The sequence below is a fragment of the Aegilops tauschii genome, chromosome 3, assembly GCF_002575655.3.
Source record: "Aegilops tauschii subsp. strangulata cultivar AL8/78 chromosome 3, Aet v6.0, whole genome shotgun sequence".
NCBI lineage: Eukaryota > Viridiplantae > Streptophyta > Magnoliopsida > Poales > Poaceae > Aegilops > Aegilops tauschii.
Window position 1 is genome coordinate 482,239,188 of NC_053037.3, and position 13,129 is coordinate 482,252,316.

Genomic DNA, 13,129 nt, shown 5'->3' on the forward strand with positions numbered 1-13,129 from the left:
TACCATGTCCTGGTTTATTAGCCCCCTTGTATTTCTGGTTATATTTTGACCATAATTTTAACTAATAAAATATAAGTTATACGTAGCAAAAATAATATCCCCGGAAACTATTTTCAAATACGAATGCAACGAAATACATTTTTGTGACATGCATTATATTTTGTTAGTTAAATCTATGATTAAAATTTGACGTAAAATACAATGGGGACCAATAAACCAGGACAAAGGTAGTACAACAGAAGCATGGTGATTCACTGTAGACCATTATAACTCCTTGAAGACGAGGGCAGAAGTTTGGTGGATGCCATCACCATGCTCTGTATGCACATGTCATATCATCCCACAAACAGCGCACCAATCCGGTAACGCTTGTATTTGACTACGTAAATCTGCCTCTTACTGTTTTTCAAGGGCTCTCTAACATCTAACAACACTATGTCAGTAGAAGGCGTTTAGTAGTAACAAACTCACCAACCTTTGTAGTCAGAGATGTCACCATTGAGTCATCGTCATCGGGTAGATGATGTATCTGAATCCAAATTGTAAACATGTTCAATTCAAACAATGATGTCTTAGAGAAGCCATCATACAGAGCTAAAAGAACCGGATTCCCTCGGAAGGTCAAAGGCCCTCCTTCCATCACCTTATCCCAATCACCAAGGCACATGAGCTGCGCCGCAAACAACTTGCTACCCAGCGATATGAATTTGACATCCTTTGCCAGATCCTACGTTGTTCTCATGTTCTTGAAGAACCAGTATTCACTAAAATCTTTCTCCATATGCACCCGAACAATCGCTAACCAGCGGGTTGCCTCCGCTAGCGACTATTCTTCCTTCTCAAACACAACATCATCAAGATCTTCCTCTCTAATTCCAAGTTTCTTCATCATCCCTTTCAAGTCATCCTTGCTCTTGGCGCCTGATCCAGATACACTAGATGTTGTGTTGAAAACCCCTAGACTACGTTACAGATTATGGGAGTTACCCCTACCGCTTGTCCCTCCCCACTAGCGATCCACCAAGGGACCAAAATCGATGTTTTGACCCTTTGTGCTAACTTTAACACAAAATGAACATTCCTGAAAACTTTAGCACAATCTGAGTTTTTTTGAATGCCAAAGTACCTACCTGGCGTTGCTGGTCACTACGAAACACCAAAGTTCAAGGCGTTTCATCTTTGTGCAACACCATAGGGGTTGGCGTTTCTCCCTTGTAGTGGTGGCTGATGCTAGCTCAAGGGCAGAACCGCCAAAGTCACCTGTGTTGCATAGTGTAGCAGAAACACCACGATATTGTGCATTTTTAAAAAGGGTCAAATCATGCTAAAGTTTGCAGCGGGGTTCATTTTGTGCTAAAGTTACTAAAAAGGTCAAAACAGTGATTTTATCCGCACCAAGGCCGGGAAGCAGTGTAGGGCTGCCCTTTAATCAGCCCGAGCGGAGGTAGCCTGCGGGGAAGATTGACTGGAGGGAGTCAAGGACTCAACACCATGGTGGCGCAAGGAGCAAAACTCTACCAGGAGGGAAAAGGTTGGCTCTTTATTATGACTTGATGTTAATACAGGTTAGTGAATTCATTTTCAATATGTATTTTCAAAATCAGTTACTAATTGCATCCTAGGTGTTGTGACCCTTTATTATGTATCGATTGTAGTTTCTAATGAGAAGAGAGCAATTTTGGGAAGGAAAATGTTCCAACAGTGGACATCTTTTTATATATATAAAGACTTGCAAACTATGCATAGAGCCATAGACCTACATGAAACTATTCACCAAACAAAAACTGTCACTCAATCAACCTCTTTGCTGCACTCCATATTTTATTTCCTTAACCAAATGAGCACCAAAAGTTAAAACGGGCTCTCCTATGGGCGCAGCGTGCCGGCACGCTTTTCGGCGCTAGTTCTTCTCAAAACTGCAGCGGAATAGGCTTCGTACGTTGCTTCATTTTTCTCAGCTACAACGGAAGCAGGGGTTATTCACCGTGGATCATTATAAGATCCTTATTACTCCCAAGCATCATCGTCCAACACCTCTTGATCGCGTCTCCTCTTCATGGAACAGGGCAGGCCGAAATGCCCCAGATCTCCTTGGCGTACTGGTCGATGGTGCGGTCGCTGCTGAATTTGCCGCTGCCAGCCGTGTTCAAGATAGACATCTTGATCCATTTCTTCTTGTCCCTGTCATGGAAACATGAGTTAAACATTCAGCAAATCCCTGACATGATACTTAGTTCTAGAATTAAAACTATCAACCCAATAGAAGGAATATTGTGTTTGTATCCTTACTTGTAGGCTTCATCAACCCGGGCCTGTGCATCAATGTAGCTTGGGAAGTCATAGCCAACAAGGAAGTAGTCACCACGCCCAAATCCAGTGTTCCCTTCAAGGGAATCCAAGAGAGGAGTGTAGTCGTAAGTGCCGAAAGCACCACTCCTGATAAACTGCTTGGCTTCTTCAAAGCGTGGGTCTGGCTTGAACTGCTCATAGTGTAACAAAGAAGTTAATAGCCCATCTGATAGTGAGAATAACGCGCAATCCACTGGGAAAATATCTTACCAAGCCATTTTCCCTTTCCTTCCTCAGACCAGCAATCTGATCTGCTTTGGCACCGAAAAGGAAGAAGTTGTCTTGCCCTACTTCTTCTCTGATTTCAACATTGGCTCCATCGAGAGTTCCAATGATAACACAGCCATTCAGAGAGAACTTCATGTTACTTGTTCCACTTGCTTCCATGCCTGCAGTACTGATGTGCTGTGACAGTTCACTGCCAGGAATGAGCACTTCAGCCACTGATACGTTGTAGTTTGGAATGAACACCACCTGGAGAAACAAGAACCTCATATTAAATCATAAAACACAATTTAATTTTAATTTATTTCAGTAATGTTCATCCCACCAAAATTATATGTATATTTCGATTGGATGGCAATTGCCAAAGAAGATGTGGATGCTGTACAATTGATACCTTCAGATATTGGTTGACGTCAGCATCATTGTTCACCACAGCACCAACATCATTTACCAATTTCACTATTCTTTTAGCATTGGTGTATGTTGCAAATGCTTTCCCTCCTACCATGACAGTGCGTGGTGTAACCTTCTTCCTCTCTTCTGCGCTCATTTCCTAAAATGATACATAAGCCTATTTCAGGACCGTAATACTGAATATTTTCCATCTAATTGAGACATAGTAAAGCTGTAAGAATAGGGTAACTCCAAGAAATAAGCCAAACCTTTAACTTCTTGTATCTGTACACAGCTCCCAAAATGTTCAACAGCTGTCTCTTGTATTCGTGGATGCGTTTAATTTGTATATCGAAAAGGCTATTTGGATCAATTGTAACACCAGTCACATCCAACACATGCTTGGCTAAGCGCTTTTTGCTGGCCAGCTTGGCTGCTGCCCACTCAGCATGTAGTTTTTCATCATCTGCGAACTGTTAAAATTTTCAGTTATACTGTGATAGTGTGATGGGCAATAACAAAAAAGAGATGGAATATTAGAAGCATGCACACATACTTTCCGAAGACCGGTGAGAAGATCAAGGTTGCTTGTCCACTGATCTGTTTTTAGCCATTTTGTGACTATTTCACTCAGCTCAGGGTTGCAAAAACGGAGCCATCTGCGGGGTGTAATTCCATTAGTTTTGTTCTGGAATTTGTTAGGCCAAATAGAGACATAATCTGCAAACAGCTCTTGTTTCAAGATGTTGCTGTGCAACTCGGCCACTCCATTCACCTGTGAGAAGAATTTAGTAAACTTCATTATGGTCCGCCTCATATGATAAAGGAAAGCAAATCGATGCTGGAGTAGCCCAAAAAGTACAGAACAGAGAGCTCCAGAGCTAATTGAAGCGCCCATAAATTAATAAAAAATCTTAACAAGTTAGCATAAAGAAGCAAGTACAGAGAATGAGTAAGATACAGTAAAGTGCAAAATACATAAATAAACTAATCATGGTCCAGATGCAGGATATTCACTATGTCTTTATGATCTTAAAAAGAAAGACAATGTAAAATGGTCCAGTAGGAGTATAGAGACAAAACTACCGTGTAACGGGCTGTAGAACATGAAAAATGAAATAACAGGATGTAGAACATGGCAATGAAATAAGAATACCGTATGCCCAGCCACGACACACAAATTCGCCATCCGCACTACTGGCTTCTCGGGATTGTTATCTAAAACCCTCATCGATTCGATCTTTCCCTCCATATCCTTGCGGGTGGAGATTACCATTTCCCTAAACTGCAAGCAAATGGCACAACTTTGTCAGTTTGTGCCATAACTGTTGTGTACCGAAAGAGTAAATGCGGCTTGACAGTTACCCGCTTGTCAATTTCCTCAATGATTTCCATGTGACGTGGAAGCAATTTCCTCATTACAGCCTGTGACCATTTCTCAAGAGCTTCAGGAAGAACTGTGTGATTGGTGTAAGCAACCGTCCTGGACCATGAGACAGATTTGTAAATAAGTATGTAAAGGTAATAATGCAAATTTAATATTAGTGAAAATCTCACTTATTTGTGACAGCCCAGGCTTCGTCCCAACCAAGTCCCTCCACGTCCATAAGCAACCTCATTAGCTCAGGGATGGCAAGAGTTGGGTGAGTGTCATTCATTTGAACAGCAACTTTGGAAGGGAACTCGCTCCACTTCCCTGAAGCTCTGTCAGATTTCCTTTCCTTAAATCTGAAAATAATATCCTGGAAAAATTCATAGTCAGTTCTGCTTGTCAAACATTTATGACGGAGGATAAAAAATAAAGATATTTATAGAAGATGAAGTAAGACCACGTTGTAACTGAAAGGATAATAATGCAATGGGATTGAAAAGTCTGGCCAGGTTAATAATAATAGCGATTCAAGTTTTCTTAAACAAAACTTGAGCTTGCATTTTTCTCATGCTAGGTGGTGGAAATTTCATGCACAGCGCAACTGTAAGAATACTGTTGCAAGTATCTCTTAACATCATTTCTCAAATAAACATAAAAGCACAAGCTGGACATAGGTGCAGCTTCCTGTCATAGTAACCATTATAATTACCTGAAGTGATGCGCTGCAAAGGAAATACTGCTGCTTTAATCTCAGAAGCTTTCCTTCTTCTGTAGCATCACCAGGATAGAGAACAGCACATATCTACAGGATATAAAATATATTTTAAATCAAGCTAGCTAATTACCTAATTCATAAATGACGAAATCAGAGCAAAAAGATACAATAGTTACTTCTGGTTTAGATATAGGCATTGATAACAGATAACAGATAGGAAACACACATAATTCTCAACTTATTATCTAATATGGATTAACACCTCACTTATCAGTCAGAGCTAAAAAAATCATATTAAAACCACAATAGATAACCTGTTAGCATTATTTTTCATCGAGTTGTTTGATGCGATGGTTAATGCGTGGAAATCTATAGAAAAACATGGTTATCACATAGGGCAGGTTATAGTGGACGTGTTTCCTTTAAATAAAAGATAAAATTACTGGTTTTAGTATGTGATGCCATCGATCAGGAGCAGTATTCACAAAGTTAAAGGCTCTCTTCATTTAGTCTCGGCTAATGTATCCCATACAAGTAATTGAGTGAATCAGTTTAGGACTTGCATATCACCTGCTGCGCCCTCGAGTGAAGTTGAGCAGCTGACTCATACTGGCCATCATTGAACTGAAATAAGTTGAAATCCTCAGCAGTAGCTGTTGCATCCCAAAGGCGAAGACTGATTGCATTTTTTGTCTTGTACCCAGGAATTGGCACATCATAGGCTAAAGCGTTCAGAACTTCTCCACCGGCCCATTTCCGCCTATCACATGATAAAGCAAACAAATGTATCAATTAGAGGGACACAAAAAGTGAGTCTGTGATAGTGGATCCAGTCTAGTGTACAAGAACTCTGATTAAAGCATCGCGAAATCTACTTTTTTTTATCCAGTCTGATGTACAACAACTCTGCTTAAAGCATCGCCAAATGTAGTTTCATGCGTGAACATTCATTCATATACGCTCAACTTTTTTGGACCAACAAAAATACATATTCAAAACATGTGATCAAACAAGCAGGGACTACAGAGAAGATCCTAGATCTGTAAATTAAAACACGGAAAAGAAATGCAGTTAAAGAAGCACCATACTATCGTTTTGAATTTAGAAGGCATCACGTCATGAAAAACTCATCTCAAGCTATTAATCAATATTTTATCACAAATAGCACTTGTCCAGGTGTCAATCTATGGCTTACTTTCCATCGGGCGAAATCTCGACATGGCCGAAAAATCTGATTGGGTATACAACGTCATGCCTGACAATCTCCCATGGGCTAAACTTCTGAAAAAATTAAACAGCAAAGCTATTATCGAGATCTAGATAAAAAAGGTTTGTGAAGAATGTTATGAGCATATAGAAATGATACATCAAGCCAGTCTTCAGCGATTTCTTCTTGGCCCTCCTTGGCAATGCGCTGCTTGAACAGGCCATATCGGTAACGAAGGCCATAGCCCCAAGAAGGCAAGTTCAGTGTTGCCATTGAATCCAAAAAGCAAGATGCAAGCCTGCCCAGGCCACCATTTCCCAGAGCCGCATCTCTCTCCTGAGTTCAACAAAAATTCACACCATCAATTTCTGTTGACAAGAGGCTCCAGACGTTTCAATCAAATCTTACGGTTCTCTCCTATAAAATTACGGTTTCACATCTAAAATACTACAGCAATTATCTCATATAAAACATTTTTTTGCTTGGTTAAGTAATGGATCAGGAAAAAAATATCTAAGCCAGCCAACCAGAAACCTGAACCGATTCTACAAAAGCCAAACAAAACTTAGTAGTACTGCTTCAATTAGACAATGTCACGGTCAAACAAAGCACTAAATAAATAATGTCACTCCCAAGAGTACGAAAATAAATAGCCAATTAAACGAGAGGCACTTGGATCGCTCACCTCTCCAGCGATGGCCTCGAGCTCGTAGCCGAACTTCTTCAGGGCGTCAGCGTAGGCGCCGGTGATGGCGAGGTTGCCGACGGCGTTGGTGAGCGCGCGGCCCTGTAGGTACTCCATGGACAGGTAGTAGGTCTGCTTGGGATCCGTCTTGTGGAAATGCAGGTACGTGTCGTTCCATCTCTGCAGACACAAAAGCACAGATCAACATTCAGCACCGCGGCGACGGAGGACGCGAGCGGGCGGCGCGAGAAAGCAAACGGCACCTGGAGGAGGTGGTCGCGGACGCTCTCGGCGGTGGCGTAGAAGGCCTGCTCGGGGCCGAATGCGAGCGGCGAGAAGTGGGGGCTGTACTGCGCGTGGTAGGAGATGTTGCCGGCGATGGCGGAGGGATCCTCCGACGCCGGGCTGGCCGCCGGCTTCACCTTGTCCGCCGCGCTCATCGTGGGGTGGGGAATGGCGGTGTGTCTGGGAGGTGGTGAGTTCGGGGCGGGTACCGAATGGGAACGGTGAACTGTGGAGGCCGGGGGGCTCCTTTTGTAGTGGTGGTGGAGAGAGCAACGGATCCGAGAAATTTGGGAGAGACACAGAGGATTTTTTTAAAGTTTATTAGTACAAGTAAGTGGTTGAGGACCAAAAGCAGGAGAAAATGAAGGACGCATCAGCTGTTTTCTGGGCTCCCCTTTGATAGTTTCTTTGGCTCCTTGATTTGCGAGATGATTTTCCTTTTTGTTGTGAAATAGTGGGTTTTATTCGAGTGGAGCATTTTGGTGACCCGGCCCCATGGGGCCCGAATTTTTTGAAAAAAATTAAAATTCAGACTTTCCGGTTTAGAGAAAGTGAAAAATATATGCAAGTATACAAGGATGAAATATATACATGCGTAAAAATTCAGGATGAAATACCTTAAAATGTGACATGTAAAAAACAAATTCATGGACTTTGAGGATGAATAGTATCATGTGCTGAAAAACCCCTTACACAGCCCTCATTTCAACATATTTCGTCCTCAAAATTTACACACACATGTACATTATGCCTCCATGTGTAACTGTATTTTTTTAGAATTTTTTAAAATGTTAAAATATGAATTTTGCAAATGAAGGCCTCCATGGAGCTGGGCCTTCAAAAGCAATTTTCGGTTTTATTCCTCAATAATAGATTTCATGCAAGTTCTTATTATAAGCACATATGACTATATAAGTATTACATGTCTACATTATATTGATGAATTGTAACTATTGTGTATCGCTCTAGGTTGTGACTGTTATATGATGAACGTCATCCAACACAAATATTCATCACTGATCCAATGCCTACGCTTTGTTCATATTGATCTTTGCTAAGTTACTACTATTGCTGCTGCTGTTACAGTCACTACAAAGATGTTACTGTTACTATCACCATTACTATTGCTACTGTTACCACTGCTATCAAACTATCATACTATTGTGCTACTAACACTTTGCTGCAGATATTTAGTTCTTCAGGTATGGTTGAATTGACAACTCAACTGCTAAGCTATTCTTTGGCTCCCCTTGTGTCGAATCAATAAATTTGGGTGAAATACTACTTCGAAGACTGTCGCGACCCCCTATACTATATGAGACTGACTACCCCTAGCCCCGCCATATATAGATGGCAGGGTTAGGGTTTACACGGGGTCTCATCCAATCTTGCCTTGCTGCCATCTTGGCTTGCACGCCAAGATGGTCCCCAAGCTCTAGTTGGGCCTCAGGGCTCCCTCCTATCGTCGGGCTTCATCGAGCCATCCAACCCGCATGGGCCCCGTGGTAGGCCTGCTACTAGTCTTCCCCTCCAGAGGCCACCCCCGGTGTATTGCACCATCATTTACCCAGGTTTAGGCCACCGTGGAGGTGTAATACCTACGTCATGTTGTGTTCTTGTTATCTGATGTGTATGATCTTTTATAGGATGATGAACTAGCTCTATCTCTTTGCCTCCAAGTACTAGGTGTTCTATCTATGATCTAGCTAGTCTTCTGTCATTCAAGGTTTCCATGCTTATAGATGGCCTCGGTCCTCTGATACGTCTCCAACGTATCTATAATTTTTTATTGTTCCATGCTATTATAGTATCAATCTTGGATGTTTTATATACACTTAGAAGCAATTATATATCACTTTTTGGGACTAACCTATTAACTTAGTGCCCAGTGCCAGTTGTTGTTTTTTGCTTGTTTTTTGTTTTTCAGAATATCAGTACGAAACGAAGTCCAAATACCATAAAACTTTTTGGAGATTTTTTTCTGGACATAAGAGACCCTAGAAGCTTCGGGAGGGGACAAGAAGTTGGAGCAGTGGCCCATGAGGCACCAGGGCACGCCCAGGGGTAGGGCGCGTCCTGGTGGCTTGTGGGGCCCACGTAGCTCCATTTGACCTAACTCCGCCTCTATAAATTCTCTAAAATTGGGAAGCCAACAGAGGAGTCCACGAAATACTTTTTCCGCCGTCGCAAGTTCCTGTTCTCGAGAGATCCCATCTGGAGGCCTTTTTCGGCACTCTGCCGGAGGGGGATTCGATCACCGAGGGGCTCTACATCATCCTTGTTGCCCTTCCGATGATGCGTGAGTAGTTTACCACAAACCTACGGGTCCATAGTTAGTAGCTAGATGACTTCTTCTCTCTAATTGATCTTCAATACAATGTTCTCCTCGATGTTCTTGGAGTTCTATTCGATGTAATCACTTTTTGCGGTGTGTTTGTTGGGATCCGATGAATTGTGAGTTTATGATCAGATCTATCCATGAATATTATTTGAGTTTGTTTGAACTCTTTTATGCATGATTACTATAGCTTCTTCTCTCTATTTGGTTTGGCCAACTAGATAGATTTATCTTGCAATGGGAGAGGTGCTTTGTAATGAGTTCGATCTTGCGGTGCTCAGTCCCAGTAACAGAAGGGGACATGACACGTATGTATCGTTGCTATTAAGGGTAAAAATATGGGGTTTGTTCATACGTGAATTTATCTTGTCTACATCATGTCATCTTGCTTAAGGTGTTACTCCGTTCTTTATGAACTTAATACTCTAGATGCATGCTAGATAGCGATCGATTTGTGGAGTAATAGTAGTAGATACAGGCATGAGTCAGTCTACTGATAACCCACAAGTATAGGGGATCGCAATAGTTTTTGAGGGTAGAGTATTCAACCCAAATTTATTGATCCGACAGAAGGGAAGCCAAAGAATATTTGCAAGTATTAGCAGCTGAGTTGTCAATTCAACCACATCTGAAGATTAATTATCTGCAATAATATGATCAGTAGCACAATAATATGATAATTTTGATAGGAGTGGTAACAGTAATAGTTACGGTAACATCGATAGCAATGATTTTATAGCAAGTGTAACAGTAACAGTGGCAATAGTAACTTAGCAAGATCAATATATAGGAAAATCGTAGGCATTGGGTCGGTGATTTCATTGGATGATATTCATCATATAACAGTCATAACCTAGGGCGATAGAAAACTAGCTCCAGTTAATAAATATAATGTAGGCATGTATTTCGTAAATTATCATACGTGCTTATGGAAAGAACTTGCATGACATCTTTTGTCCTACCCTCCCGTGGCAGCGGGGTCCATATGGAAACTAAGGGATATTAAGGCCTCCTTTTAATAGAGAACCGGAACAAAGCATTAGCACATAGTGAATACATGAACTCCTCAAACTACGGTCATCACCGGAAAGTATCCCGAATACTGTCACTCCGGGGTTTACGTATCATAACACGTAATAGATGACTATAACTTGCAAGACCGGATCTAGAACATATATATAATGGTGATAACATAAACGGTTCAGATCTGAAATCATGGTACCCGGGCCCAAAGTGACAAACATTAAGCATGGCAAAGTCATAGCAACATCAATCTCAGAACATAATGGATACTAGGGATCAAGCGCTAACAAAACTAACTCGATTACATGATGAATCTCATCCAACTCCTCACCGACCAGCGAGCCTACGAAGGAATTACTCACTCCCGGTGGGGAGCATCATGGAATTGGTGCTGGGAAGGGTTGGTGATGACGAAGATCGAAGATCCCCCTCTTCGGAGCCCCAAACGGACTCCAGATCTGGCCTCCCGATGAAGAACGAGAGGTGGCGACGACTCCGTCTCGTGAAATGCGATAATTCTTTCTCCCTGATTTTTTCTCCGAAAATAGGATTTTATAGCGTCGTAGATAGGGTCAGCGGGGCCACCAGGTGGGCACAACCCACCTGGGCGCGCTAGGAGGGGGTGCGCCCTGGTGGGTTGTGCTCCCCCAGGGCCCCCCTCCGGTGGTTCTTGGTTCCAGTAATTTTGTTTTATTGTATAAGAATTCCCCAAAAAGTTTCCTTCCATTCCGAGAACTTTTATTTCAAGCAACACCATGGTAGCTCTGTTGAAAATAGCGTAAATCCGGGTTAGTTTCATTCAAATCATGCAAATTACAGTCCAAAATAAGAGTAAAAGTGTTACGACGGAGATGTATCAACTCCCCCAAGCGTAAACCTTTGCTTGTCCTCAAGCAATTCAGTTGATAAACTGAAAGTGAAAAAGAAAAACTTTTACAAACTCTTTTGCTCTTGTTTACATAAATAAGCTTAAGTAGCACCCAGGTTTTCAGCAAAGATTATAACTAACCATCATTGGTGCGCGTCGGTCCTAAACAAACGGTTTTTACCCCTTTCCGCGATGGCCTTCGGAACCGTCGCCAAGTGAGTTTGTGCGATAGGGGGTCCTTCCCACATGACCCAGAAACCGTCGGGGATATGGAACAGTGATCTAGAGGCCTTCCAAAATGTAATCGTGTGCGATGCAGCACACACTAAATTCTTTCGCACGTGTGGTATCGGTGATTAAGCGTTTCTAATGACGAAGTGAAACCATACGGTCTATCGTAACGAACCGTTTGGGAAACAGTATGTAAGGCACATGGGCCAACATATGAACTGTGTGTGATTTGTGCCCTATCGCACACGAGTTTTCTGCGTAACACGTCTGCCATGCTAGACTCCATCGCACACGTTTTCCAATAATTACCGTCTGCGATAATGTTCTATCACAAACGGTTCAGGAGCCCTTTCGCACACATACAAGTGCTGCAGACCGTTTGTGATTTGTTAGGTATCACCGACGGTTGCCGCAAGAGTGACGTGTGCTTTTCGTTTGGGATCGCACACGTTTCCTGAAAAAAATACGACTGGGATTGTATTTTGCATTGGGCACGGTTTACTCCCAGTTCTCGTGTGCGATAACGCGATATCACAAACGGTTCCGAAGAACCTACACACACGTAGTAGCGCTGCGAATCGTTTGCGATCTACTATGTATCACCGACGGTTCCAATACGATTGACGTATGCTTTTCGATGTGGATCACACACACTCATTTAGTTGAACCGTGTGCGGAGCAATTGCCAGTTTAAAACAAAAATATCCCATTTTGAATCGGCATGCAAAAAGCAAATTCGCCACAATATTCAATTGAACAAATAAACAAAAATATCCCATTTTGAATCGACACGCAAAAAGCAAATTCGCCATAATATTCAATTGAACAAATAATGTCCACAGGAAGAACATTCATCAGATTTTGCAATAATTGCAATTGAACATATGGTAGGTAAATTCCAATGATTTGTCCACACATATAGGCATTACATAATTAATCATAGTGTACGAAATACGAAGACCTCATCAGATGGAAAATAATGGATCCATGCATTATATGTTTAGCGGCTAACTCTTACTCAATGTTTCAGGAGAAACCATGCTGAAATCTTCATCACCACCAGTGGGATTGATGTAGTGATCCAGGAAGAAGTCGCTGATAAATCTCCGAAACATCAACAATTCACCAGTCGGGAGCGGTTCAGGGGTCCTCGGTTTTAAGATGAGCTGCAGTATTTTTAAGATCAGAATGTGCCATATGAGTGGAGTAGAAGATACTAATTAAGATAGACTTACTGATACTAATTCACGAGGATCGTCACAACTATCAGCAGATTTGCAGATGGAGATCATGTGTCTGCAAACATAGTATCCACAAAGGTTGGTCCCTGCTTCTTGCTGAGGACAATGAAATTTTTTGTACAAAATTAGTCATGTATTTGTCCTGTTAGGAACAACCTAACCGGTGTTAGATTTATTAGTTTTTCTTTGGACAAAAT

General features: G+C 41.9%; 1 protein-coding gene across 1 annotated transcript; it reads right to left on the reverse strand.

Annotated features, from left to right (window-relative positions):
- Positions 1–1,791: 1,791 nt before the first annotated feature.
- On the reverse strand, positions 1,792–7,401 carry LOC109743538 (alpha-glucan phosphorylase, H isozyme-like). Its single transcript, XM_020302641.4, has 15 exons — positions 7,210–7,401; positions 6,947–7,126; positions 6,421–6,597; positions 6,250–6,335; positions 5,625–5,814; positions 5,049–5,141; positions 4,525–4,709; positions 4,333–4,450; positions 4,124–4,252; positions 3,524–3,742; positions 3,237–3,440; positions 2,969–3,127; positions 2,560–2,823; positions 2,290–2,480; positions 1,792–2,181 (listed from the first exon to the last, which is right to left on the reverse strand). The coding sequence occupies exons 1-15, from the start codon at positions 7,384–7,386 to the stop codon at positions 2,055–2,057; spliced, it is 2,499 nt and encodes an 832-aa protein (XP_020158230.1). The 5' UTR covers positions 7,387–7,401; the 3' UTR covers positions 1,792–2,054.
- Positions 7,402–13,129: the final 5,728 nt, after the last annotated feature.